The following is a 27,606-nucleotide window of genomic DNA, read 5'->3' as shown; positions in this document are numbered from 1 at the left end:
CAAAAATAACTTTTTGGTTTCTGTCAATTTGCAGGCCCTGACAGTCAAGAAGTGGCACCAACTTTATCGAAAATGAAAGATGTTACTGTGCCAGAAGGTAGTTCTGCCCAATTCCGCACCAAAGTTACCGGAAAGCCCACTCCCTCTATTCAGTGGTTCAGAGAAGGCGTTTTAATCCCGCACTCACCCGACTTTCAGGTTTGTAGCTGTTCGAAAATTAAAGATGATAATATATTAGTAAAAAATACGTACAAACTTTGACAAGCCACCCCTCTCTTTAATCAGAAAATGGTATAACTTCACAAAGAAATCAGCCTATAAAATTGTTTCATACCAATGTTTTCAATTTGATCATGTGGGTCAAGAACCAGGATTGGCAAAAATAGTTGGTCAGATAACACTAAAACGTCAAAAGAACATTCTAGTCAATATTTTGATCAAAACGTTTAATGTTCCACAAAAGTTGAGTTAAGCGTCAAAAACCAGTTTTTTTTGTAATTGCTACTTTGAAAACTTTCATGGAACACCCTGAAAGTTTTTAGATAATTTCAGAAAGTTATAACTGAAAGAACAGCTTATTATCGGTGAAAATATTCCCATTAGCAAGCGCTGTTGTATTGTAAATATTGGTTCCGCAGGCATGCGACTACAGGAAAAGGAGAATCGAAGAGCACTCTATTTTCTCTACCTGATCTTGATATGAAAGAATGTTTAGGCTGGGCAATTTGGCAACACCGGATTTCCTCCATTCAAACCTATGTTAAATAATCGATTCTTGTCGAAGCACTGGCCCCTACAAGAATCGCTCCATTTCCATAGGTTTAAATGTGGCAAAAACAATGTTGCCAATTTGCTGGATCCCCTGATGCACATTGTTTACACAGTGAACATCACATTGCTGGGAAGGAACACTGCTTGATACAGGAGGCTTTGCTAACCGTTGTAGTGGGTGTTTTGATTGACAGACTTTGGTTTTCCTTGTGAGTGGGGACCTCAATTCTTTCATGGCCAGTGCTATTATAAAAAACGTTATTATCTTGATCAGGCATTGATTTCAGTAATTTTTGTTACATAATGTGTTTTACATGAATTTTGAAAAGTAAACATACCTACATCAGAATGCTTAAATTCGTACCTTTTCTAGTGGCAATTTTGAACATATTTTGCCCCGTTTTTGTATTATGTGTCCATCTTCTCAATTTTAGCTTTATCCATTATCTCATTCGAAAGAAACGAAACTGCTAGTACCAATACTTTTCCCTGATCTTTGCTAATTTCATTATAGAATTTCTTATGTATACGTCCTTCCTGAAATCATCAGCTTGTTGAAGTCGATTATAGTTTACAGTAATCAACCTCTCCGTTTCCTTCTTACAGATGATCCATGAAGGCAACGAAGCTGTCCTAACAATATCCTCCACTTACGAAGAGGACTCAGGGGTGTTTTCCTGCAAAGCAACCAACACGACAGGACAGGTTGAAACATCGGCTCGATTGATCGTCAAAAGTAAGAAATAATCACGCTTCTTTCTCCCTGTTTCTTTACTCCCTGTATATTTTCTATGTGTCTTCTCTCTCTCTCTGCTCCTCTCAGAGGAAGTGCTTCTGGTTGTGGTTCTCTCTTTATCTGTTCCTCAATGATTTTGAATTCACCAACAGAGTGTCAAGCATTTATTTAAAAAAATTTGATAGTTCTAATTTGAAAATTCCAATTGACGATTTATTGTGAACTGCTGTTAACGTTCATTTTTTTCTTTAGGTTTGAACTCCTAGCCTCTGATTAAGTACAGAATGGCGACGGCCTTAAACTTTAATACCTTCTTTCCTAGTTTCAAAATTTGGAGCATTGAACTTTCTTTAACAAAGAAAATTAAAATTTTATAATTCGCAATAATATATTGTAGAGAAACCACATTTTTTACAAATTGTACTGCTTTTCTGGTTTTCGTCTCTGCTTATTGAACAGTTAGGTGTGATATAGTGTTAATGAATGTAATATTAAATTCTCTGATAGAATCGATTTATGAATTAAAGTGAAAATTTCAGAAATGATCTTTTGAACTTCTTTGTATGCTTGGCACTCTGCTAACCTTATTACGTATTATAAAACCATCTGAGAAACGTCGCCAAATTTTTAAAGTCAGTTTATCATACGGTTGCATTGTAAATATATTTTGTTGACTCCTTTCGAGTGTCTATGTGCTCAGACGTTTTTGAAACTCCAGTATTGAGTGAATAAAACTAGGCCTGTATGTTGGGAGTTTCCTGTAAGCGCTCTTTTCTACCTGTGAAATGGTTTTGTTTTCAGCAACAACTTCAGTTTGAAAGGCTCTTGCAGTAGGAAAACGTCCGTTTTTAGTACTTTGTTTTTATTTTTCTATCCGCGGTCAAATCCAGAGCTGAACAAAGTATCTGACAAAAAAAATCTTGTAGAAATTTTGATATGGCAGTGTGCAACCATTTTTTTTCACCTGCCCTCGGGGTTTCAAAATATTGTTATTTTAGTTTTATTCAATGTTTTTATTTTTATGCTTTTAACCAAGTGAAAAGTGCCCTCAGGCATGCTTCAAGCGCTAATCCTGACCTAGTTTTTTTCTTTTGAGTCTATTTTTTTATTTAAGTATGAGCATCTTCTTGTTTCCCTCCCGAATAGCCCTTAGATTTCCACGTGTCCCTACATTAACAGTTCTTTTTCCCTGGAAGAATATGTTGATGCAGCTCATTGGAAATCTTTTATTTTGATACTATCATGTTACGTTATTTTTTCTGCCGTTTTCGTTCTCTTCCCTCATGAAAGAGGTATAAGTGTAATACCTATTTTATTACAATCATAGTGCTTTTTCTTCGCCCAGCGAATACTATGAGGGTTGGAGTTTTTGTTAGAAGGAATTTTTAAAACCTCTTAGGTTTGTATATAACTATTATAATTTTAATAATGAATAAGAATTCATTAAATAATTCGGGGAAAAGTGCTTGAAAATGTATAAGAGAATGAAAACAAATGTTAAAAATGTTAAAGTTAAGGTGAAGTGCTTGAATTAACTCATTGATAGTTTGTTTTGTTTTATTTCTAAGCTTGTCTTTTGTAACCTTGTATTTAATAAAATTGCTGTTGATCATAAAAGTCTCTGATTAGAAAAAATGTCTTGTCCTGTTTTCATGGGCAGAATTTAGAAGATAAAAGTAACAATTAGAAAGGAGCATAACATCACAGCATCAGACGAACCCTCCTTTTCTACTGTAAAATTTATCTTAAGTTTCTGGTGTTGATTAGTAGGTGTAACAGCACTCGATGTATCCCCGTGATTGCCAGAATGTGCTGCTTCTCTCTCTCATTTTACATCACTGAAACCTTTTTTCGCGTGAAATTACAAAATTATTACCCTGAAAACATGATGATTAAGCTACGCTGGCCAAAGTCAATTGTTAACATTTTTGTATTGTCAACATTGACTACAGTATATGCATCAATCAAGGTTGTAGCAAGATATTCTTTCAAAAAGTACATCCGGAAGCCCTTTACTGAAGTTTTTCCCGGCAGTTTGTGAAGTACAATTCTTCAGAATTATGAGCTTTAATAGTTCACGTATTCCGTATTTGAAAGAATCCAGGGGCTGTTATGTAACTACAAAAGGCTGTATTTCGGATTTTTCGACCCCCCTCTCCCCTGTAATACTTTTGTGACCAAGGGCTCCTGGTCCTGTTCCTATCCTTAACACTTTAAAGCAAAATAGGATAACGTTCTCCTTGACCCCCCCCCCCTTACCCCTAAGTACGTTACATATTTTATAAACGGCCCCTTATTTTGGTGAAGAATATTCATGTTGGATTATATTTCTTTTGTTACTTCTTCTCTCACTAGAAGGGCAACATTGCATATTATATTTTTTTTTTCTTGTATGTTCGCTTGTTTGGTTTTTGTTAGTCTGGCATCCAATCAAAGTTGGTCTAAAATTCTCATCATTTGAATTCAATGGTTTGGAATGAATGAGGACCTGAGTGACTGTGTGTCTGTGTTGTAACCATTTCTGAGAGTGAAGGTTAGACTCAGACCAAATTTGGGATAGCTCATCTACTCATTAGCAATTTAATCTTTAGTTGTTCCTTTTATTCATCTGTGAGGCTTGAGATATCTGAAGAAGGTGAAATTTCTTTTCAAGGAGTGGCATTAAATTTTTGGTCAGTTTAGTTGTCGTAATCTTCTACCTTGTATTTTGTGTGAGCAATGTTCAATCCCAAGATATTTGCATGGTGAAAAATTATTTTTATTTTAATCCGAGATCTGAAAAATTGCAGTAGGTTATACTCTGGCCGGTATTATTATTTAGGTATGTAGCTCAACAGAGGTGAAAAGAGTGAGGAATAGTTGGAAAGTGGTAAACTCTCAAGGCTGTGTTTGCACTTGATGTTTCAGCATGCTTTAGATGGAACTAAAATGTAAATAGTCAGTTATTTTCGTTACTTTTACTTACAGCTCTCACGGCCAACCATGTTTCAAAATAAGTTTGAATGAAACCTTTATCTCTCTTTTTGAGTTTCATGCAGTTTTGACGTAATAAACAAATTCAAAGAAACTACTTCTCTGATAAACGCTTGTAAATTGATTCTCCCAAATCTATTTTTAAAATGGACTGTTTCCATTTTTCTTACGGCATCTGTTTGGTTTTAGTAGATTAGACTTAAACATTTCAGCCAGCATTGTCAATTTGCTATCATAAGTCAGAAAAAAGTTTGGCCCCCACCTGACACCCACCTTTTTAATTTCTTCATCTTTTGCTCCTTAAATAATGTGATGATTTATTTTTTGAGAAATCATCAGGGGGGGGGGGGAAATCTATTGTGCTATGGTTTTTTTTTTTTTTTTTTTAAATTTAGTGAACTAAAATGGTCCTAATTGCCCTGTGATTATCTTTATTTAGTAAAAGTTGTGAAGAGCTCACACTGAGTGACTTTTTTCATCTCGGCAAAAGAAGGAAATTATCAAACATTTATTACAAATTTTTCGTCCATTTTTTCAGTTAGATAATTTCAGTCATTATTTCCCCAAAAATATTAATAAGTTATTTTTCAAATTATTAAATTTGACATCACTGAGCTCTGTTTCTCCTGGCAGTCATAAATCATCAGCTTGGCTCGGCTAATTTATCTGTCACCAGACGATATCTCGACCAAACACTGAAAAATCTTTCGAATTTTCCTCCAACTTAATTGATCGTAAATATCGTTCGATAAGAGCTAACACTCTAATGCTGATTTGACAGAGGTGTGATTAATAGGTTTTCATAGTTGCAGCTGCGTCGAGGAGGAGAGAAGTTTTCAGCTGAGAGCTATTTTTGTTTTATAAAATTCTATTTCTTGCAGTTTTACTTGGCTTCATGGGCAAGCCTGCCTCCGTCTCACCTCTTCCTCTGCAAGTCATGAGGCAAGGGACCCCTGTTATTATTTCTGTGCGGACTTCCCCTCTTCTTCCTCTTTTCCTCGTTACTTCTCTTTCTTCAGGCCTCAGTAGTTTATCAGGTTAAGTTAGTCTTGTTTTCCCAGTCTTGCCAGTTAGCTTCCATATTACTTTGAGACTACCCTCAGTTTCACAAATGAATTTTTTACTCAGCTTGAAACCTAGTCGGTTACGTACTAAATACTTTCTTCGAATGCAATGTTTAGTGAGAAAAAAATAGGAATTTAGCTTTTCTCCTCCTTTTTAAGTTTTATGACAACTTTTTTACTCTGAACGTTTACTTATGTAGAAAAAGCTAGACAGAAAACTATTGCCAAGCATAAAGCTATTTATATGCTTTCATCTCGGTGAAGCTTTTTAATTACACTTCTTAAGATACCAAACGTATCCAACACCAAGATAAGAAAAGAAAAAGTCTCAGCTTACAAGAGAATTGCCAGGTCAACAATCTGTTCGCTTACTCAGTAAATTTTCCTCTCTGGAATGCTTTGATTTTTCTCCTCTTTTTTCCTCCTTTTTTTTTTTCTTTTTGATTTTTGTTAATATAATGGGTGAGTGATATTTTTTGCCCAACATTATTATGAACTTCAGCTTGGGAGTGAAAAATAGTGCAACCCAAAAGACTCAAAAATCAAAAGTAACATTTATTAGCAAAATGGAGAAATCCACAATGTATGGCACAAGAGGACTGGACAGGAAAATTTGCAAAAACATCTAAAATTAGAAAACTCGTGGTAATGAGGAGAAATTTGATTGGCAGCCTTGTGTCACATAGAACCGTAGTATAAATTGGGAAATTAAGGAACACAGGGCTTTTAAAATTTTAAGAAAACCGAGGAGGATTTATATCTACAAATAGTCAAAATGTTTCTGTCGATTCAAGCATACAATCACAAGCAGCTTCTGTCTCGCATCTGAAAAATGTGTTTCAGAACATTATGGTCTCTTTGCTAGAATGTATGCTTTCTAGAACTTAATATGAATATAATGTGCCAGAAGTTTTGAAAGTTGACAACTGTGTGTTCACCTGTGAGAACTTTAAGTTTTGGTTTGACTCATATTAGGCTTTCCAATTTTTTAGTTACTGGAGTCTGCCTCCATCTATTTTTGTGGACAGAACTGAATGATTCCGCTGTGGTTAAATTCTGCCCTATCTGGGTCTCTTAGAGGTGGTTGCCAAGTTCTAGTTTCACTAGGTTTTAAACTCCATTTGAGAAAGCACTCTCCTGCACAATTTGATAGTATATTTCAGCCGTTGGCGGTTGAAAGCCTCTAAGTTTGTCTCTGTTGAAGTATGAATAGTCTCCTCTGATTTTATACTATTTTGGTTCCTGCTGTTTCTCGCTCTCCCTCCCTTTTCGTGGCCCTTTTATAGTTTGTCATCAATTACTACAAGAATGCCTAAAACGACCTGGGCCTGTAACTTAAAGACTTTATTACTCATTGAGCTCATTTTGATTTATTATGAAGAAACCTCAATAGCTATTGGTTTAAACTAAAATCAGCTTGTTTGAACCAAAAATCGATAATATGGTAGTGTGAAAAAATAAGTAAATTGTCTAGGATTTTTTTGTCTCCTAGGAAGTTTTTGGACTTTCTTTTTCCAAAAAAAAAAAAAAAAAAAATCATGTAACGCAACTTTTCAGCGCTGCTGAGTCATAAGAATACCTTTTTGAGATGTACTAATGGTAACCTAGCAAAAATTTCTGAATCAGTCAGTTGCACCATTTTTCTGTCCTCAAGTGTTGTTTTTTTTAAATGACCCTTTCCTCCAGTTTTGCACCATTCTTGCAAACTTTTTTAGTCAAGGAATTGACGGAAGAATGACATTTTGTGTAATCACCCAAAGCATGGATTGACATACAATTAATCACTCGAAAAGGTAACTTTCCACCAAGAGCATCGTTTAAGTGAAACTCATGTCTCTCAGGGAACACGAACTTAATGCAACTGACTATTCACACATTTCTGCATTTTTACTACGTATGGTCACATTTTGAGTAGTGCAGTGACTAAGCAGCATTTTCAGGTAAATACTTTATCTGTAATGAAGATTTCAAGGCTAATTATTAGAAGAAGAAAAATGCCCCAACAAATATAGATGCAGCCTATTTTTAAACTACCACACTCTTGTCAATTTTTAGTTCAAATAAGTTGACTTCAGTTTTAATTTGTGGCTGTTTATGCCCTCCTTCAAATGAAACCAAGATCCGCGTAATAAGTTATCCAGCTTTCGAGTTACAGAAACTAATCGAGAGGTTTTTAAACAGTAAGAACGCACTATTTTACTCCATGAAATTGAGGTTTGACCAAACTCACACATTTTATAGCAATCCGTGTACTGTCCAACACTGTTACAATAATTTTCCTAATATTTGGCTTACCGTGACTCTGTAGGTCTAATTATTACTTTTCAGCCAAGCAATGTATTTAAATGAACCCTGAAGCCTTATAAAGGTGACTGAAAAATGTATGAAGATTTAGTACAAAAATGTAGTGTTGATTTGTTCAAGTGCTTCACAAATCATGACTAATTTGCCACTGAACTGTGTGCAATGTGCTGTCAAGTGACTCCAAGTAGATTCCCTATGATTTAGGTGCTTAAATATTGGGTGGAACCAACCTCATCAAGAAGTCGGTCCGTGTGCCAAATATTATCTGGGCATGAAGATTATTTTCTGATCTAATCTCTGTGGGAGTTCGTTATCATGTGATGAAGCTAGGTTAATGAATCATGACTGCGACTATTTTCTTCTTTAATTGACTCGAACGAATCTTCTTGATCTAGCTTGTTGGCTTGGTTGTTAACTTTTTCAAGGTTTTATATTCAGCTCGATCTGTCGTACTTTGTAGAACGAGATGAAACACTTTGTCTCATATCAAATCTGAAAAATCAAGTTTCAGTCTGACAGGTTGAATTCTCAAGTTGTTTGTCGATTCACCTCTGTGACAGTCGTCTAAAAATTCGTAGCAGGGATTAGAGTCGAAGGTTAGTCTTCAATTTGTCAGAGAAATTTCAATCTTGAAGCAAACTCAATCCTCTATTCCTAGAATTTCTGTTCTTGTCAAATGTTACACTTCAAGTTTTATTGGAACTGCTTTCTGATGTTGGAAGCCCAAAAATCAATCTTTGAAAAGAATTTAAAATTTAAGCCTTCATAAAATAACGACAGGAGTTATGTTTTAGTTTATCAAAATTCAAATGGCATCTTTTGAATTTCCTTAGTATCAAATATTTTTATAAAATTTTTGGAATCGTTCAAAACCTTGGACTCCGAGTATGAGTTCCTAATGATTCTCATAACCACACGAGTAAAAGGCTATTTAAAGTGAAATTCGTCAACAAAGGCAGTGGTGGCCTCTGTCCACCAAGACAAAGAGTATATTATAAAGTAATAAGAGGTGTCTCCAGTGGAGCTTAAACTGGAGTGGTTCCCTTGGCCTGCTTGACCATGATAGGCATACAATTCTAGGCTGGTGCTCTGCATCCAACAACCTTCCATATTTGGCTAAGTGTCCTTAATCGGCCTTTTGTCCAGCCATTCAACAATCCTCCCCATGATTGATGCTAATTCTTTTACATAATCTCTGTTTACGTCTGAGTGCTTGCTGATGTTATGCTTTTTTACTTTTTTCTGCCAGCTACTGATTCTCCAGTATTGACCGAAAACCATACCTACGTTTTCACTAGTAGCCGGAGATAAAGAATTTTCAAATTTTTTGAGATTGCCCTTGTGTAATTTTAGTTTTGGTTATCATCAAAGAGAAATAATTGCGTTTTAGAAGAAATGAAATTCAAAATTTTGAATTGGCGAGGAACCTCCAAAACTTCAATTGTTCAGTTTTAAAAGAGAGATTTATAGTGTTTTTCTGGGAGCAAATTGAAAATATTTAGAAGTGAATTTTTCTCTCTCATCTTGCATAGGCGTCAAAAATAATTTTTGACTGGAGAAAAAAATTAAACTGCATGTGCAAGATTTTTTCAAGCAAACCTGCCCTATCTGGTTTTTATACTTGCGCATATAGTGCCCATAGTGTCCTTTAAACAGTTCAGTGTAAAGATGGTTTGAAAAAAGCCGTATTAAATGAGGAGCATTATAAATGGGGAAAAGTGCAATAGCATTAATAGAGTAGGATTAATCATGTTCTAGAGCAGGAAGGCATTTAGATGAATGCAACTTTAACTGATTGTCAATGATACCATTAAAGACAGGAACTTCTATAAAAAGAAGATTTTTTTTAGAAAAAAAGGATAAAACTCAAAAAACACGTTTGGTTTTGGCACAGAAAATGATTTATTTCACTACTCAACTTTTTCGGAAGACATCCAAAGTTGGATTTTCTTCCATTAAAGTTCAATAAAATTGTGGGATACCTCTGCTAGATAGTCATATCATTACATTTTTGAGTTATTACCCTCAAAAATGGCCTGGTCAACTGCTGTCATTCTGCTCCCTTCGCAATCAAATCAATGCGTTTACATAAGTTGGGTATAAAAAGAGAGGAGTTTCTAATGAATTATCTGTTCATCTATCTTTTCCTTGGATAAATGAAATATTCCTAAAATTACCAAATTTATGAGATTGTTCGAGTTATTCCTATATCTTCCTCTATCATGATTGAAATACTGCAACATCAATTCCTGCTCACTGCTGCACTCACACCTATTCACGCCAACAGCTGCTTTGAGATCAACGAAGGAAGATGATCGCATCAAAACATACCGAGACGACGCTTTCGTGATTCTGAAATTCATTCTAGTCTAAAGGAGAGAAAAAACGGTCTTGTTGTGGTTAAGTAAATAAAACGAAATTTGTTTGAAAACACCTGTATTTCTGTTTTTCCTCTGCAGCACATCTACCTAGATTTTCTGCTCTGCCCAAACACGAGAATAATTCAGAACGCTTGCCAAGAAATTCTGCATCTTGATATATTATTTATTTTTCTCACTGAACGCTGTTTTTCTGGCAAACAGGTGCACACTGCATCCAGGGTTGCCAAGTTTTCGGTTATAAGTCCCCAGTTTTGCTCTAGGTTTTTCATGTCAGCATTTTCTGGGGCATCTAGCGTCCCTGGTTGCAGTCTGCTTATTAAGAGTTTAAAACTATGTCTAATTCATTATCACTGAAATTACGTGTCCCTTTAGGGTTTCTTTATAATTTCCAACACTTTTCAGTAAGAATGTTAAATACGTAGTTTCAGTTATCCATGTATGTATGTCTTGCAAAAATCAATAATTGACTATTGTCATCGCTGTTGGAAACTTTTCAAAAATTCTCTTAATTCAAAGAAGTCACAAAATTCAAAAGGTAATTTCCACTGCAATGATTACTAGGTGAAAAATCAGGAGTCTGAAAAGTGTCTCCTATAATTAACTTTCAGTATAATCAATTTTTTGCAGATCTTCTTTTGCTCTATTTCTTTTTCTCCTATTTTCACCTGCAATCTGTAATAGGACTTGAAATCTAAGTACAAGGAACAAACTAAACCGTAAATGTTAGAAAACTTAAGAAATTATTTTTGACATTTTGTTTTTGGAATTATTTCCACCGGACATATCCCATTATCGTGATCAGCACTGGAGTTCAAAATTGAGAATGTTGAATTTTAATCAAAGTCTCAACTGGCAATGAGAAATCTTGACCCAACTTTAATCTGTCAGTTTTAGTAAGTGATTTTACTTGAAGCTTAATTGAGAATACAGTGTGCACTCGACCAATATTGCCAAACGGCAAGGTCATGCTAATTGCTTAGAGAGGGAAGTGGGTCATATTAATGAGAGCCCGAATGAGAAACACGCAGTTGCTGATGAAATGTTGAATGATTTTTGTTGAACTGTCCCTTTTTTGTTGCTTGAGCCAAGAAGTTTAGGTAGATTTTCACCAGCAGAGATATTTATGTTACTTTTAATTGCAATGGGAGCAAGGAGTGTTTATTTTCTCAAATAGCTCAATCTCATAGCTGAATTCTAGTCGCAGTAATGTAGGAAATTGAAATCCTTTAAAAATTAAAAATATTGGCTACGGGTCAATGAGGAAAGACTGCATTACTATGATCAAGTCTCAAGCATGTAATTTTAAAAAAACGATCAAATACCCTCTTGTACAACAATAGAAGTCCGTAGTTTTAATTTAATTTCTCCACCAAATCGGAAGCTCAGAAGAATAATCTTAGAGTAGTTAAAATAATTTTACAATCAATTTGGTAATATGTCATCATTCATGCTGTGTTGTCAAACCTCGTCGAGAACCTTTTCAATGTTATGCCATGACTATTAAAGCTCAAGACATTCCAATTTTGTACTCCAGAGACAAAAATGATGGCTGATATTTTGAACCCCTCATCCTCCTCATAACTTACCCAGTATGTCGTACATTCTTTTTTCTTTCTTTTTTTCAATTTATTCATGATGTGTCTCATAAATAAGTTTGTTCTCTAAAAAACTTTAGTAAAGTTTCAGGTCTCATTCATAGGTAGTTTTTGTTCATGGAAAATTCTTTTTCCATGATAAATTGAATAATATTTCCTTTAATTAGTAGACAAAATTGTAGGTACTTACCTTCTGAAAATTTTCTTTTTGAATTATTTTAGTGGTGTACAATCACCAATACTGATTGTGTTTTTTTGTCATATAAGAGTACTCTCAGTCCACTAGTATTTCAAATCATCAAGAGAATAGAGGCACAAGATGAAATCCTTAATTTTGTTTTGTTGAGTTGTATAAATGAAGGTTCTTCAATTTGTCAAGATATTTAAAATATTTACCTTTCCTTATTACAAGCTACCTCTTTAAAATCATATTTTTTTCTCCTGGAAAGATCACGGTTCCTTTTATTTATGTATCTGAAAAAAATGAGTGTTCCTCCATCCAAGTTAGGAAAAGTGAGGGTCTTCTCCCTTTCCCCTGTAAAAGTAGTTTTCTTTTTTCATGAAATCTTCCGTGAAAACATCTCATAAATAAGTCACACAAAGGGTTTTCTTAAATTTTTCATCATGTTTTCTCCTGTTCTGAAGAATTTATCATTTACAGTATAGCTATTCCATAATGCGTCTATTCTTTCACGAGCAATTCTGCTTTTTGGCAGCATAATTTTAGATCTTTGAATTCTTTCAATGAAGCAAACAAAGTACCTCCAAAAATGCTAAGTTGCAATTATGTAGTTTTTTTCACCATTCAACCAGATTTTAATGCTGACAGCTGAGAAAATTCGCAGATTAAGTTAAAAAATTAATGTTTGCTAATCTAATTTGCCAGTTTTATTTTTTACCCCTTTACAAAATGCAAACATTAAGCGTATTTTTCATAAAATAAAATACTATCATTTTGAGATTTTGAGTGGTCAAATGTTGCCCCACTCAAGTTTTTTCGAAGTAAAGAAACGTAACTTACATGAAATCACCCATCTCAATTAAAAAAATTGAAGAAGAAACTTCTCACAACTTCTTTAGAATTGAAGCAAGAAATGTTTTTCCCTCAGTTCCATTTGATTCTTTTATATCCTTTGAATAAGGCCAAACCTCATGCCAGCCCAATTAAATCGGCATAATTGAGATCAAAATCTGTTTCCCAAAGGCAACTGTTCCCACTATAAGGCAACAGACAGGTTGCAAACCTAACTTTGCTCCTTGTGAAGGATAATGGGAAGGATTCATATCAGTTTGTAGCTTTTAATGTCCCTTTTACTTGCTTTGTCAAGTTAGCAGGGCCTTAAAAATAATTGACAGGCAACTACGCACAGCTGTGCCAATTTTTGACTGCTGCAACTGCGCTCTCTTGTCGATGAATGGTCTAGATTTTAAGTCATTAGTCATGAAAGATTTAGACCGCATGCAGGTGCTGTCAAGAATACATTGACCTGAGATAACATGTGCAAGCAGTCTTCTGCCAACTATATTTAAAAGGAAGTGTCTTCAAGAACTTAATTTTAGCAGTCTGTGAAAAAAACTCAAACAATCAAGAAGAATTTTCTATGACTTTAATGCCTCAAAAGAGCTGCTCTCAGGAAAACCAAAGAAAATATTTACCAATTCTACGAATACTGCATTAACTTTCAAAATAAAGTTCAATTAATGTAGGAAATATATGAAAGGAATTGAGAGGGAGAATATTTTTATAAATCCACTGATAAATGCTCCAGTATAAATCTGCATTTCTAAGGTTTAGTGATAAGTAAATACACTGAGCACTGTTTCATTTACTTCTACATTGACGAAATAATTTGTTTTTTTTTTGCATTTTAAAAGTGGAAAACTTAAAACCAAAAGTTTATAGATCCCATCTGACAATTTATTTTGAAGTGCTCAACCCTCTTTTAGGAGACTCTATCAAGTTGTAACAAAAATGTCAAAGTTATGAGTGAATTGTGTAGGTAGAAGGTGCTTTCGCCTTTAATGATAATGAACTTGGCCGTGGGAATGACTAGTCTGAGCCATCAAATATTTTTTGCGTGGAATTATTTATAGTACTTTGTTGTTATTATTGTTGGGTGATTCACTCACTATTTCAAGTTCTCGACATCATCCTTTAAAAATATTCTCCCTCTCTGATTCGTAAGTTCTTAAGAATCAAGTGCTGTTTCAATAATGAATTTGACGCACTCTTCAAACCTACTGGTATGAAACGATTATTGAAGAAAGATAGCTCTTCTTGTTCAACTGAAAGGATATCGAAACCATAGACTACTGCAGTTAATAGCAAGTTATGTATCTGAAATGATAGAAATAGTAAATGTTATATTTTCGCATTAATCATTATAACTAAGCAGTTTTTGTATATGAAATATTTGATAATGTTTCTCCAATTATTTGATATCTACTTAACAATATTTTTATTTCATCAGATGGTCATCAGTTTTCTGTGGTTTCCATACCCTTTCATACTACTGGTAGTCCATGCAAGTTTTATATTTAGGAAAACCAACTTTAAATAATGAGGATGAGTAAGGATAATTTTCTAATGACATTTCTAAAACAGTGAGTTCTGTATCGTGATTCCATTTATTGGTTTTTTTCCTTTTAAAAACAAAATTTTAGTCTTTAGTGATGAAATTAAAACTAAACTTAAATTTCTAAAGGAAATATGAACGAGCTAGGTATCCCCAGAATTGTAATCCATGTTTGCTGCAAATTCCTCACTGAAGGTGCTGTAGAAGATTCACACTTACACTAATCTTGTAGCACTCCTTTCACACGAACCTTCACTTCACTTCTTTCAAAACTGGAAACTTTGAACTTTTTAAGGATCAAAGCAGATAATTTTAATCGTTTTTTCGAATTTTCATCTAATCAGTATTTGTAAAAAAAGGAGGAGGAAAAATCCTTTTAACTAAAACCCTCTTAATTTTAAAAACAATTATAATGAATTCATTTTTACGAAAAAAAATGCTACTTTTTTTGTAGCTGAACAAAAAAACTACTGATCCTTTGATATAGTTGTTGAATTTGTATCGGTAGTTCTTTTCCTGCAATCACACTTGGGGTACCTGGATTTTTTCAAGCAATTTTCCTTATTTTGTTTTTACTGTTTAGCTTTTTCTCTTTTCAAAGTAGAGCAAATTTTAAGTTCTGTTCAGCTCTTCAGAATAACAAATTTGAATTAAATGTTTTATCTTATGTGAGCTTCACCAGCACTTCACTTCTTATTTATACTTTTAAGTTTTTTTAATTTTAAAATTTTCCTTTAAATATGTTGTGACATAGTCTTTATCATCCTTTTTTAACTAATTATTTTAAGTCATGTATTTTTCTGATGTTAAAGTCTTTCAACTATCTTTAGAATAGTAACAAAAGTTAAGAATTTAATTTTAGACTTAAGTTTCAAGCACTTCACCTCCTATTAATATTCTCTAGCTCTTTCGTAGTTTAAGCTCTTAGTTATTTAGAGAGTCAAATCTCGTTTGCCTCTCTCTATAAATTCGCATATTGCTATTTTGTTTGATTGAGAGACAGTAATTTGTATAATTTTTTTCGTGGGAAGGTATCGCACCAAAATGTTGACTCTCTCTCGACTATCATACAATTCATACTGAACCTTTCAATAGTTTAACAGATTCAGCTGTGGAACAACTCTCTGCAACAGGATTTTCCCTTTGATTTTTTCCTCTTCTTAAATACAACTAGTTCTCGTGGTCCAACGAATTTTGTGCCCGACGAACTCTCAAATTGAACATTGGAACCTTAACCTGATTTTAATGTTTTTCCTCCTCCTTTTTGAATGAATTTGTGAACACTGGGACAAACGGTATTTTGATTTCTACGTAAGTAATATGATGCACTTAGTCCACGCGATAACCAAAGTAATTTTTAAATTTTTATCGTCGTTAGGAAACATTTAAAGTCATCTTGTTCTCACCGAGTAATTCTCGCACACCATGTTTCCGGCACTGTATTCAATACGATTTTTATCAACGACATCCTTAAAATAATTTCGGATTAACTTATCGCACGAATCCTGGTTAACAGTGAAACCGGCTCAACTTAGAAACTTTTCATTTTTCCAGCACTAAATTGTAACATTTTCAACGAGCTCTGTTTTTAACTCAGGTGTTTCAATCACTCTCGGAAATTTTCCCGCGCGAACGATGAACTTTCGCACTGTCTCCCGCGCTCAAAGCGTTACCACTACACATGGGTTTTTTTTTTTTTTCTTTTTTTGCAATCCGCGTATCATGATTTCAATAAGCGAACGATTCCCAATCACTTCCGATTGAATTTAGCCGTATGATACCACATCCTGGCGGTGACGCGATAGGGACACGCGCGAACTGACCTATCACTTTCGAAGCACTTGTCGATGCGTCGCGATTTCGATTGGCGGGCGAACTTGACCCGCGCGCGGCGACCACTTCGGTTTCAGGCGTGGCGCTTTGAAAAACTGGCGCCTTCTCCGCGACCCGATTCGACTCGAGCTGCGGAGTCGCGGTTCCCGGCAGCCGCGTTGCCCCCCCCCCCCCCCCCCCCCCCGGGCTGCCTCATCGTCCCTCTTCGCCGAGGTCTATCCCCTCCTCATGCGTGCGGGAGGTGATTCGTTCAGGCGATGTCGGATCTGTACGTAAAGCTGAAATCTATCGGGTGTCTTGCAATAAAGTGAAGTTATTCACGTGAGCTTTCAAGGAATTTCAGGAACTTTTTTGAAACTTGTGGAATGGGGATGCATTCACTGGAAAAAAACACATTGGATCTAGAGTCCAGACTCTTGAAAACATTGACAAGAAAAAGGGCTCTTGATTCAATCAGATTTAAGCTTTAATCAAAAGGAAATCCGCTCAAATTAAGAGGCTTGGTTCTTGATTCAAGCAAAAATCCGATTGAATCAAGAGTATTTTTTCTTGTCTATGTTTTTAAGAGTCTGGACTCTAGATCCAATGTGTTTTTTTTTTCCAGTGTTCGGAAGGAGTCTATGTCGTCAGTAAAAACCGGGAAGTATTATGAAATTCGATGTCGTTATGAAACCAGGAAAAAATCAGAGTGAATTACAGACAATTTGAGATAGAAAATGAAATTTTAAGAAATTACATGAAGTTTGTTGAAACTTATGGATCAAGGATGCATTTGAAGGGTGACTACACAGACCTAACGTCAATCAAAACCGGAGAATATTAGGAAATTCGATGTTTTTTAGGAAAAGCAGGACAAAATCAGGATGTCTTACAGAGATGGAAAATGTAATTTATTCTCGTGAAATTTCATGAAATGTTTTGAAACTTATGGACTGAGGATGCATTTGGAGGGTTTCTAAAACGTCAGTAAAAACCAGAAAATAATAGGAAATTTGGTTCTTTGAAAGAAATTAGGAAAGACATCTGTGTATCGGGAAACTAATGGTTCACACGCTGTTTCTAAACTGAGTCAGAAATTGTAGTTCCTGATTGCAAAATATGGTCCAAATAGAAAACACACAATTAAACAATAAATAACAATAAAAATTAAAGAAATAAATTAAATTCAAGAATTTTTTAATTTTGATTATTTTCTCGAGACATGTCCCTGTGAGAAAAATAGGCACGCAGAATACGTTGAACTGATCAAAAAGTTCAAAAATTTGCTCACACATAATACATGAAATATTCGCGTTTATCGTTAACATGAAAATCAGCGAATTCATACATCCCGCTCGCGGGAAAGCCAAAATCAACGCAAGTCAAATCATAAGAAACATGCATACTTGAAAAACCACGCTTATATTCTTCATCCAGCGTTCAAGTCTCCCATCACGTCGAAGTAAAAATCCAGTGAGATGATCAATTCTTCGTGAAGGAAAATCCGAAAGCATTGTTGATTTTTCCTGAACTTTTGTTCCCGCGCAGAGGAAAACTGCCATGCCGCACCACTACCGCATGAACTTCGGGACGTTGCCAAATTTTCCTCAATAAAATACGAATTTACCAGGAAGGCTTGGAAACAACATTTTCTTCGAATCGTCGAGAAAAGTTTACTCGCCATTCATTCTGAACTATCTGAAAATTCCAAACCATTATACAAAACTTATGTGCACTGGAAAAAAAACACATTGGATCCAGAGTCCAGACTCTTGAAAACATCGACAAGAAAAAATACTCTTGATTCAATCAGATTTAAGCTTTAATCAAAAGGAAATCCGCTCAAATTAAGAGGCTTGGTTTTTGATTTAAGCAAAAATCCGATTGAATCAAGAGTATTTTTTCTTGTCGATGTTTTTAAGAGTCTGGACTCTAGATCAAATGTGTTTTTTTTTTTTTTTTTTCCCAGTGTGTTTACGTCAAGAATGAATATCTTATCGGGGCGACATCGGAATGTTCAAACGACTAATTCCTCAGCGAAAATCACGGCAATCTTGTCCTCCAGACAAACAAGTAATTTCAATAACCGGGAATACGTCACAACGCCCCTCCAAGAAAATACAGTCATATTCGTTTAAATTTAGCTACGCCGGTGGTTTCAGCGCTTTCAGCGGCCGCCCCGCGGGAGACGGGGCTATTTCGGTGCCGTTACTCATCGGCATGGCGCACTGCCGCGCGCGCCACGCCACCGAGTGACTTATTCCTTGCCGTGACAACCCCCTCGCCCCCCCCCCGCAGGCCCCCCTCGGATTATCATGCTCATAAAGCATTCCTGCTCCCTGTTCATGCTTTTTTACTGTTTTTCCCGCCTTCTTGACGATCGCCGGCGCGTGGCCTCGCTTCGGATTGTTGTCGACTCGTGGCGCTTGTCTACTCTGCCGTGTTAAGGAAGAACGCCGTATGAGCCTTCAGTTGTTGCCAAGTTTCCTCTGATAAAAACCGAATTTATTGAGAAAATGGAGGAATTGATGTGAGGAATTTTCGATTTGACTGTTGATTCTTGTGTAAAAGTTTGCGAGAAACACGATGGTGCCACTGGTTTTCCCTGAAATCAACTCCCAAGCTCAAAAAAAGCTCTCAAGTTGAGGCCAAAATGGAGGGGATATCCCACGCTATCCTGAGAATCCACCTCTACATCAAAACAAACTCTCCATGCAAAGATAGGGAGCAAATACATTGACAGAGCTGTCACTTTATTTGGGGATTCCAAAACTGAAAACACGGCATCACTGCTAATGTATTTGCTCCCTATCTTTGCATGGATAGTTTGTCTTGATGTAGACGTGGACTCTCAGGGTAGGGTGGGATATCCCCTCCATTTTGGCCTCAACTTGAGAGCTTTTTTTGAGCTTAAGAGTTGATTTCAGAGAAAATCAGTGGCACCATCGTGTTTCTCACGAACATTTACATAAGAATCAACAGTCAAATCGCAAATTCCTCACACATGCTACATCTCCATTGTGAATATTATTTTCTAACATTTTCAGACAATTTTGTAGATACGCAATTTAATCTAAAATTGTTGAAGTTTTCAAGGAAAAATATGCAAGAATGTTGTCAAAAATAAACGTTTTATCAAGGGAGATTCGGCAACTCTCTAATGTTCATACGGCGTTTTTCCTTAGCACGGCGGCACTGAAGGCAGTTGTTGGGTTTCTCAGTTGCTCGAGTAGCTCGAAGGCAGCAGGGTTGCCACAGTCAGGGAATACCGAGAAAACCGGGAAACGTCAAGGAATTCTAAAAAATTAGGGAAATACTGGAAATGTCAGGGAAAATGACGGAAAAAGTCAGGGAAAAAGTGGTAAGTCACCTTTATTTACTTTCTAGGATGGGTTTGACGTTTCGAACGAAGAATTTTGCGTGAAAACTTTTTCAAATCATGTCTTTTTGATTATCTGGCATGTCCTCAATTGTCAGGGATTTTAACCAAAATGTGACAGAGAAATCAGAGAAATGTCAGGGAATTTCATTCTTTAAATTCTGCGGCAACCCTGGTTCGGACACTTACTGTCCTGTACGAAGAACGAATTGTGACAATTAATGAACATTGTCAGTGTTCAAATGAGAAAATACGTATGTAATTTCATCTTTTTATGTACAAAAATCCACTCAAACATTCCACCACACCTTTCTAAGTCTTAGGAAGTTTCCTCCGCTCGAAGACACACAGACACCTCTGGGAATAGACATGAGCTGAAAAATCTCTTCAAATTTTGAACTTGCTCTTTTTATCACCGAAGTTTAGGACTCCCGAATCAGGCCCTTCTACTGCCCCGACACGGAGAACGTGAAAAAGAACAAAGCCCTCATTAATACGGACGCAGACGAATGCATAACACGCGGAAGTGTACAGGGAAAAAAGAAAGAAAATCAAGGGGTATACGAATTCCTAGGCTCGCGCCGGGCCCCATTACTTAACTCAGTCTTCTTGGAACGAATCCACTATTTCTGCATTATTCACCGAGCGTAAATTGTACTCTCTTCGTTGATTTGTCGGGAAACTTAGGTGTTACGGGTCGTTAATAAGTCACTTACCGAAGACGGTTCAACTCCCTTCACCTGGGCCCGCTTAACTGCCGGCTTAACCTAGTTCCCGCTTTTACGTTTTCGGATCTCAGCACGAACCTCCTATACCCCAGAGAGCGAGACGAAAGGGTGTCAATGCTCGATTTGAACACTCTTCAGCATTCCGGCATTATGTACTTTTTGCATTTTCATGATTCGTATTTCATACTTTCGTACTCTCCGTACTCTCTCACAACTCCAAAGCTAAGAAAAAAGCTCTCTAAGTTGAGGCCCGAATGGAAGGGATATCCCACGCTACCCTGAGAGTCCACCTCCTATATCGACACAAACTCTCTATGCAAAGATAGGGAGCAAATACAGTAACAGGGTTGCCACTTTCTTAAGGGACTCCATAACTGAAAACACAGCAACCCTGCTAATGTATTTGCTCCCTATCTTTACATAGAGTGTGACTTGTTATTAAGGTAAGGTGGGCTCGCAGGGTAGCGTAGGATCTCCTTCATTCCGGCTTCAACTTTGAGAGCTTTTTTTGAACTTTGGAGTGATCTCAGAGAAGATCAGTGGCATCGTCGTGTTTTCCGCGAAATTTTACGATAGATACCAAGGTTATTACATTATAAATTCCTGACACATGCACGGAGAAAAAAACTTCGTGCGTGGGGCCCGAAGTTTAGGTCATATGGATCTCTGAAGTTTTCGGATTGAGCATCGGAACACTTTAGGTCTAGATGTCGAGGTTCGGATCACACATAACTTCGGTTCTCACATCTGAAGTACTTCAGACGAACCTCGACAGCTAGACCTAAAGTGTTCAGATGCTCAATCCGAAAACTTCAGAGATCCATATGACCTAAACTTCGGGTCCCACGCACGAGGTTCTTTTTCTCCGTGTGCAAGAGCTCCATTTTCGTGCGACTTCAGCTTTTGAAAGTATACGCGGTCGACTGAATCTCTCGTGCGCAACAGACCAATTTCTGCGGCTTCCCCTAACTTTCACCGCGGGAGCCTCCATGCTCGACGTTTCTGGTTTCTCACCACCGAGGAAGTGTCAACCACACGCATTGTTCGAGACGGTAGTCAGCTCTCCACGTCCAAGTGTGCCGTGTTACAGAGCTCTCAGACAGCGCACCGTGAAGCGTGGAGCGCCGAGCCCTCCCCTAGACGCCCACTCGGGGGGCCCAACATCACGGGCGCTAATTTTAGCCCCTGCTGTCATGCGTCTTCTCCGCGTTGGTGTCGGCTCGCTCCGACGGTCCCTTTCCGAATCGGTCCCTTCGCTATTTCAGTTCCCCGAATCCCACTACGAATGAATGCGGTAGTGATTATATAGAATGAAATAGAAAGGGGCTAAGTCTCCTCTTGGAGAAAAAATGAGTCTATTCTGAGATTATCTAAGTAGCCACAGACTTTTTTTCGTCAAAAATTCAAAGCAAATTAGGAAAATTATGAATGTGAGTAGGCGTTGAGCTGTATCTCTAACATCAAGTCTGATGGAAGAATAAAATATAAATATCTTTCCTTGGTTCGATCTTGGTGTTACTTACTCCTTTTTTGTTAGGCCTTGTCCCCACAGGACGTTTTTATGGGATATGTCCCAGGGTCGAATCCCGAGAATGGTGCTTCGGGGATTTCTCCCATGATATCATCTCCACGGGGTGGGGCTCTTACGTTCAGGCGACAAGTTTTCGCGGGAAGATATACCTGTTCGTAAAATTGAGTATTTTACCGGTTTCAACTCAATTAAAGATCAAACAAATACAAACAATCGAGGAAACAAAAAATTTCACACAATTGTCTTTTCACTTCTTCTTCCTCTCTCACACTGAGAAAAAGCGATGGTTATAATTACCATATGAGTGGTGTTCAATATGCACTCTTAAATAGCAGTGGCCATAACCAATAAAAGTGATATTTTTACTGGAGCTATCGTAATTTTACAAGTGTGCGGCAGTAAAATTACCATTAATGGTAAAAATATCTCTATTATTGGTTATGGCAACTACTAACCATGAGTTCATATTGAATACCACTAATATGGTAATCATAACCATAATTTTTTCTCAGTGTAGTTGGTCTTGGATTACTGCAAGGAGCACGAAAACCGTACCTACTTGACACCGCGATTATTATATTTAACTCAATATTTTATATCGAAGGCCTAAGTGCGAAACCATTTTCCGTTCGCAACGTTGCAGACTTCTTGTCATACATTATTTTTTCTTTGGAGAACCAGTCGTCGTAATTTATTGAAAAATTCCTCGATTTTTCTTCCGGGTTAGCTAAGTATCCTGTAAAAGTTTCAAGCTATAAAGTTTGCTCGTCCATTTTTTAAAAAAATAGAATAGAGGAAGAACTTTTCAAACGCAAACCTCGTACCTGTGGTTTTGCACTTCGAACACTTGTACATTTTGTATTTTCTTTTTTGCCCTTGACTCGAAAAAACTCGAATCTGGGAGGTTTATATGGGCAATTTTCGAGGTCAAGTACGTAGCCGGCGCACTGTGGGCCAGATCGTGTCCGTAGCGGCGCGAAATGCAATTTTTCGACATTTTTTTTTCCACATCAGAGCTATCTTAATCGATGCTTAGATACCTACTGATAACGAAATTACATGGGAATATCTAAAATATTCATTATATCTGCGGTTTCCACGTAGATAGATATGCAGCATGTGGAATGTGATGAACCCAGATTTCTGCAACCTGAGGCGCGCGTTGTATACTCGCTGATTTCACAAAGCACTCGTGAACCTCAAACCATTATATGCATCTGACTGCGGTAAACTCCATTGCATGACGAGTATTTTCGCTTTTGCAGATCCGAAAAATATTGATTTTTAGCTGCAGGGCATGAGATCAAAGTTGCCCGAAAAATAAGCCTTAAAAAATGAATTTTTCAGAATATTGTAGACTGGGAAAGTGTCATTGCGGTTCGTTGCGCGGTTCTCTCTGGTATTTTTAGAAAGCACATATCCTAGAGATACCATATACCAAAGCACAAACGGTACAAACCGGTACAACCATATTTGTCGGGTGCTTATTTGAGGCGACCTCCAATTTCCGCGAAAATCAGATATAGAGGTTTTAAGGAACTACGTCACACAGTAAAGCGGCCAATGAAATATTTTAACACAAATTCATGTTTCAAGGGTTTTTAAGGTTTCTAATAGCATTTCTCGCTCTTTCGATACATTAGGGTGGAAGGAGGGGGAGGGGGAGGCCGACCAAAATCAGGCAGTCAAAAATTTTTTATGGTTAACAATTTTCTTGAGCTCAGTAAATAATGATAATTTTTTTACATCCGTTCACGCATTCAGCCCAAATAGGACTGGTTTTAAACCAATTTGGCAATGAATAGGAAAATTCTACAGTACCATGGCACCTAAGTTTAGAGTGAGTTGACCGTCGCTGACACCAATGGTACTGTAGAATTTTCTTATTCATTGCCAAATTGGTTTAAAACCAGTCCTATTTGGGCTGAATGCGTGAACGGATGTAAAAAAATTATCATTATTTACTGAGCTCAAGAAAATTGTTAACCATAAAAAATTTTTGACTGCCTGATTTTGGTCGGCCTCCCCCTCCCCCTCCTTCCACCCTAATGTATCGAAAGAGCGAGAAATGCTATTAGAAACCTTAAAAACCATTGAAACATGAATTTGTGTTAAAATATTTCATTGGCCGCTTTACTGTGTGACGTAGTTCCTTAAAACCTCTATATCTGATTTTCGCGGAAATTGGAGGTCGCCTCAAATAAGCACCCGACAAATATGGTTGTACCGGTTTGTACCGTTTGTGCTTTGGTATATGGTATCTCTAGGATATGTGCTTTCTAAAAATACCAGAGAGAACCGCGCAACGAACCGCAATGACACTTTCCCAGTCTACAATATTCTGAAAAATTCATTTTTTAAGGCTTATTTTTCGGGCAACTTTGATCTCATGCCCTGCAGCTAAAAATCAATATTTTTCGGATCTTCAAAACCGAAAATATTCTCCTTCCAATAGAATTACAAGGTTAGATGATAAGATTGCATTTTCCAGTTCGATGATTGTGTTTTTCCCCCATTTTATAAGAGCACAAGATCCTCTTTTTTATCGAGCAATTTCTTCAGCTTTCGACGTCCAAAACCTACATTTAGACATTTTTGCCGGTTTTTTTGACACAAAATTTGGAAAGAGGGGATCAAATTACCCTAAGAATCATCATGTTTTGAACGATATGCTTGATCTAGCGGGAGTTATCAATTAAGCGCCGCTACGGACACGATTTGGCCCACTGTGCGGCGGGAGGTCGGAGCCCCGAGGTCATGGTTGTCATCTGCGAAACGTGCGTCTTCATTCGACGGGTCACCGGTTTGAATCCCGCGAGTGTGGGTGTTATCTTGCGTATGATTTCCGACTGCAACGCCTGTGCACACTCGACAGACATTAATTATTAATTGTTTCATTTTAAAACCTTGCGCTCAATTTCTTTCGGAAGAAGGAAAAACGTAACCACATCGAATTGTTCTTGCTGTTCTCTTCTGCAAAGTGTTCTTGCAGCTTGTAGAACTAGTTAGTAGAGTTAAAAAATATCGATGGCCAAAGTGCAAAACAACGTACCTACAACGCGGCGTTTCAGAGTCTCCGCTCCTAGTTTATTTTTTTGAAAAGAAACCAGTCAATATTAGGTTGAAATGTATTCGAATATTTTGCCAACAGAGGAAGAAAATCAAGGAAGCCTTGAAGAAAGTATGTTGACTATTTTTCCAAGGAAAAAATAAAGTCTTGCAGGAAGTCTGCACCGTCACAAACTGAGGTACGCGGTTTGCCTTTTTGGCCTTCGATACGTAACTTACACATTAGTACACATCAGAACTCAACACCTAATTCACCATTTCACAAATTTTAAGTACTTACTCATTTTTCTGGAAACCACAGCCCTGGCATGTGACATTTACATTGAATTACAGTTGCAATAACATTGCAGTTTTTCAGCATGAAACAGCAATATTTTTACTCCACTTGGTCTCAAAATGCTAATTTTAAACGATCAACAAATCTAGTTCCAAGTATCAGAAAGATGGGCAATGATTTTCATTGCAAACATGCATCGCACTAAATCACTATAAGAGGAGCGCCTTCAATTAGTAGATAGGCAACATACATAACGCTCCCATGCAGTTGCGAAATTCATCCATGTTATCGCAGCATTGATAGTAAAACTACCAAACCATGTATCTCGATTTTTGTCGGTTTTGATTTGCAAAAATTAGTTGTTCGACATGTCCTTTATCTGCTATCAAAATTTTTTTGTCGAACAAAATCGGGAAGTTACCCAAGAACGTAGTTTTAATATCACAAATCTCAGCGCTGATATGTAATTCACATAATGCTACGCGGACCATGATAATTTTTAATACTTGCGTGATCATGAGACTTTGACCTGTGTGGAAATTGTTCTCTACGAAAAATTTTGATGACCGGGTGTTCAGCATCAGGATTTTCCAGATTTCCCCGATTCTATCAGGATTTGAGGTCAATCAGGATTCAAGCCCGATTTCATCAGGTTTGAGGGAAAAAAAGGTCGTAAAATCAGGATTCGAGAAAAGTCGGCTGTCCGATCGGATTTTTTTATCGAGCTAGTTCCTCTGCTTTCGCATACGCTTATACAGAAATTTAAATTTTTCTCCGCAAAAAATCAGGATTTGATGAGGATTTGGAAAAATTATAAAATCAGGATTTAGCCGTCACAAATCAGGAAAAATCAGGATTTCCCAATATGGAAAAGAACTAGACACACGGGATGAGGACTTATCTATTTATGTATTTTTATTCAAACGTCAGGACTGACTCATTGGAAACTCGACGGAGCCCGAACTGCTCGGTTTTCGATTATGACGAATAGTCGGGCCGAGGTGAATTCGCTCGTCGCCTCTCCCGACGAGATTCCTCGGTGAATTGATGAGGATTTGGAAAAATTATAAAATCAGGATTTAGCAGTCATAAATCAGGAAAAATCAGGATTTCCCAATATGGAAAAGAACTAGACACACGGGATGAGGACTTATCTATTTATGTATTTTTATTCAGACCTCAGGACTGACTCATTGGAAATTCGACGGAGCCCGAACTGCTCGGTTTTCGATTATGACGAATAGTCGGCCCCCGAGGTGAATTCACTCGTCGCCTCTCTCGACGAGATTCCTCGGTGACGGGATTTTTTCCCGGGAGGAACGTCAACGTCACCGATCTAAATCCGTGCCAATTGTCATCGATTAATGGGATTAGGGAGCTGTGAACTTGACTTTTCGTGACAAATCTCACGTGGGCCGAGTTGACGCACCCGAGGGCGTGCACCGTCCCCTCTGCCCTGATTTACGACCCCCTCTCGACGTGTTTCACTTTTCCGACGAGGTTCTTATCCCCCGTTTATTTTCTCACCGCCCACCGCCCGTCATATTATTTATTTCATCGTGAAATATAAGTTCGAGAATTGATCTCGTCGGTGGCTGCTTCGAGCAGATATGATCCGCGAGAAACATTGAAGGATTGACGAATGACGGCGACGAGAGAAGTTGAGATATACCGGCATTAAAAGATGAATTGAAGTGGTAAGAGCCGGAGGTTCTCAGTTGCATTGCAACTCCTCAAAAGTTTATTTGGACTCATAGAGAAGAAAAAAGGAGGTGTTTGCATTTCGGGCATCTTGGAATTTTTTGATGACTTGATGACGTAGATGGGTACAGGCGACGTTTTTATCCTGTCGATTTTCTTGGAAATGGTGTAATTTAAGGAAAAAAGTCATTCTATAAAAAGTGCTTGAAATTATATAATGAGTTGATTTAAGTAAAAAAATCGGACATTATGGTCCGTTTTTCATATTTAGCTAAACGTCGCTGTACCCACCTACGTCATCAAGTCATCAAAAAATTCCAAGATGCCCGAAATGCAAACACCTCCTTTTTTTTCCTCTATGATTTGGACTGCTTATTTTATCTTGTTATGAGTATGAATGTTGTGCATACATCAGTGGCGTAGCTAGGAATACTTTAAGGGGAGAGGGGGGGGGGTCCATTTACATCGGACGACCCTGATAATATTTCATGTGTGCCCTCCGAAAGTAAAAAAAGGGACAATTAACGAGGCTAAGAGGGGGAGGGGTCTAGACCCCCTGGACCGCCCCCACCCCCTTGTCTCCGCCGCTGTCATACATAAATTGGACTACATTTTGCAATTAGGAACTATAAATTCCGGCCCGGTTTAAAAACAACGTATGTGCCATTAATTTCCCCAAGCACATAAGTGGGTTTTCAGATGAGCCAGA

At 37.2% G+C, this 27,606-nt stretch overlaps 1 protein-coding gene across 18 annotated transcripts in view; it reads left to right on the top strand.

Annotated features, from left to right (window-relative positions):
- sls (sallimus) overlaps positions 1 to 27,606 on the top strand; it is a 277,774-nt gene that overhangs the window by 127,281 nt on the left and 122,887 nt on the right. For 15 of the 18 annotated variants that reach the window (XR_011899246.1, XR_011899248.1, XR_011899247.1 and 12 more), the window contains 2 exons: positions 35 to 198; positions 1,378 to 1,507. The exons of 2 other annotated variants lie outside the window; for them this stretch is intronic. Coding sequence is in view for 13 of the 16 variants with exons in the window: in XM_072296789.1 (XP_072152890.1) it covers positions 35 to 198; positions 1,378 to 1,507 (294 nt within the window). In the remaining 3 variants the exon portion in view is untranslated. Of the gene's footprint in view, positions 1 to 34; positions 199 to 1,377; positions 1,508 to 2,308; positions 3,125 to 27,606 lie in introns of those variants that run through there. One more of the 18 variants, XM_072296796.1, reaches the window with a different exon arrangement.

The sequence above is a fragment of the Bemisia tabaci genome, chromosome 2, assembly GCF_918797505.1.
Source record: "Bemisia tabaci chromosome 2, PGI_BMITA_v3".
In the NCBI taxonomy this organism is placed as follows: Eukaryota; Metazoa; Arthropoda; class Insecta; order Hemiptera; family Aleyrodidae; genus Bemisia; species Bemisia tabaci.
Note: the sequence above shows the minus strand (reverse complement) of the source record. Positions and strands in the feature narration are given on the sequence as shown.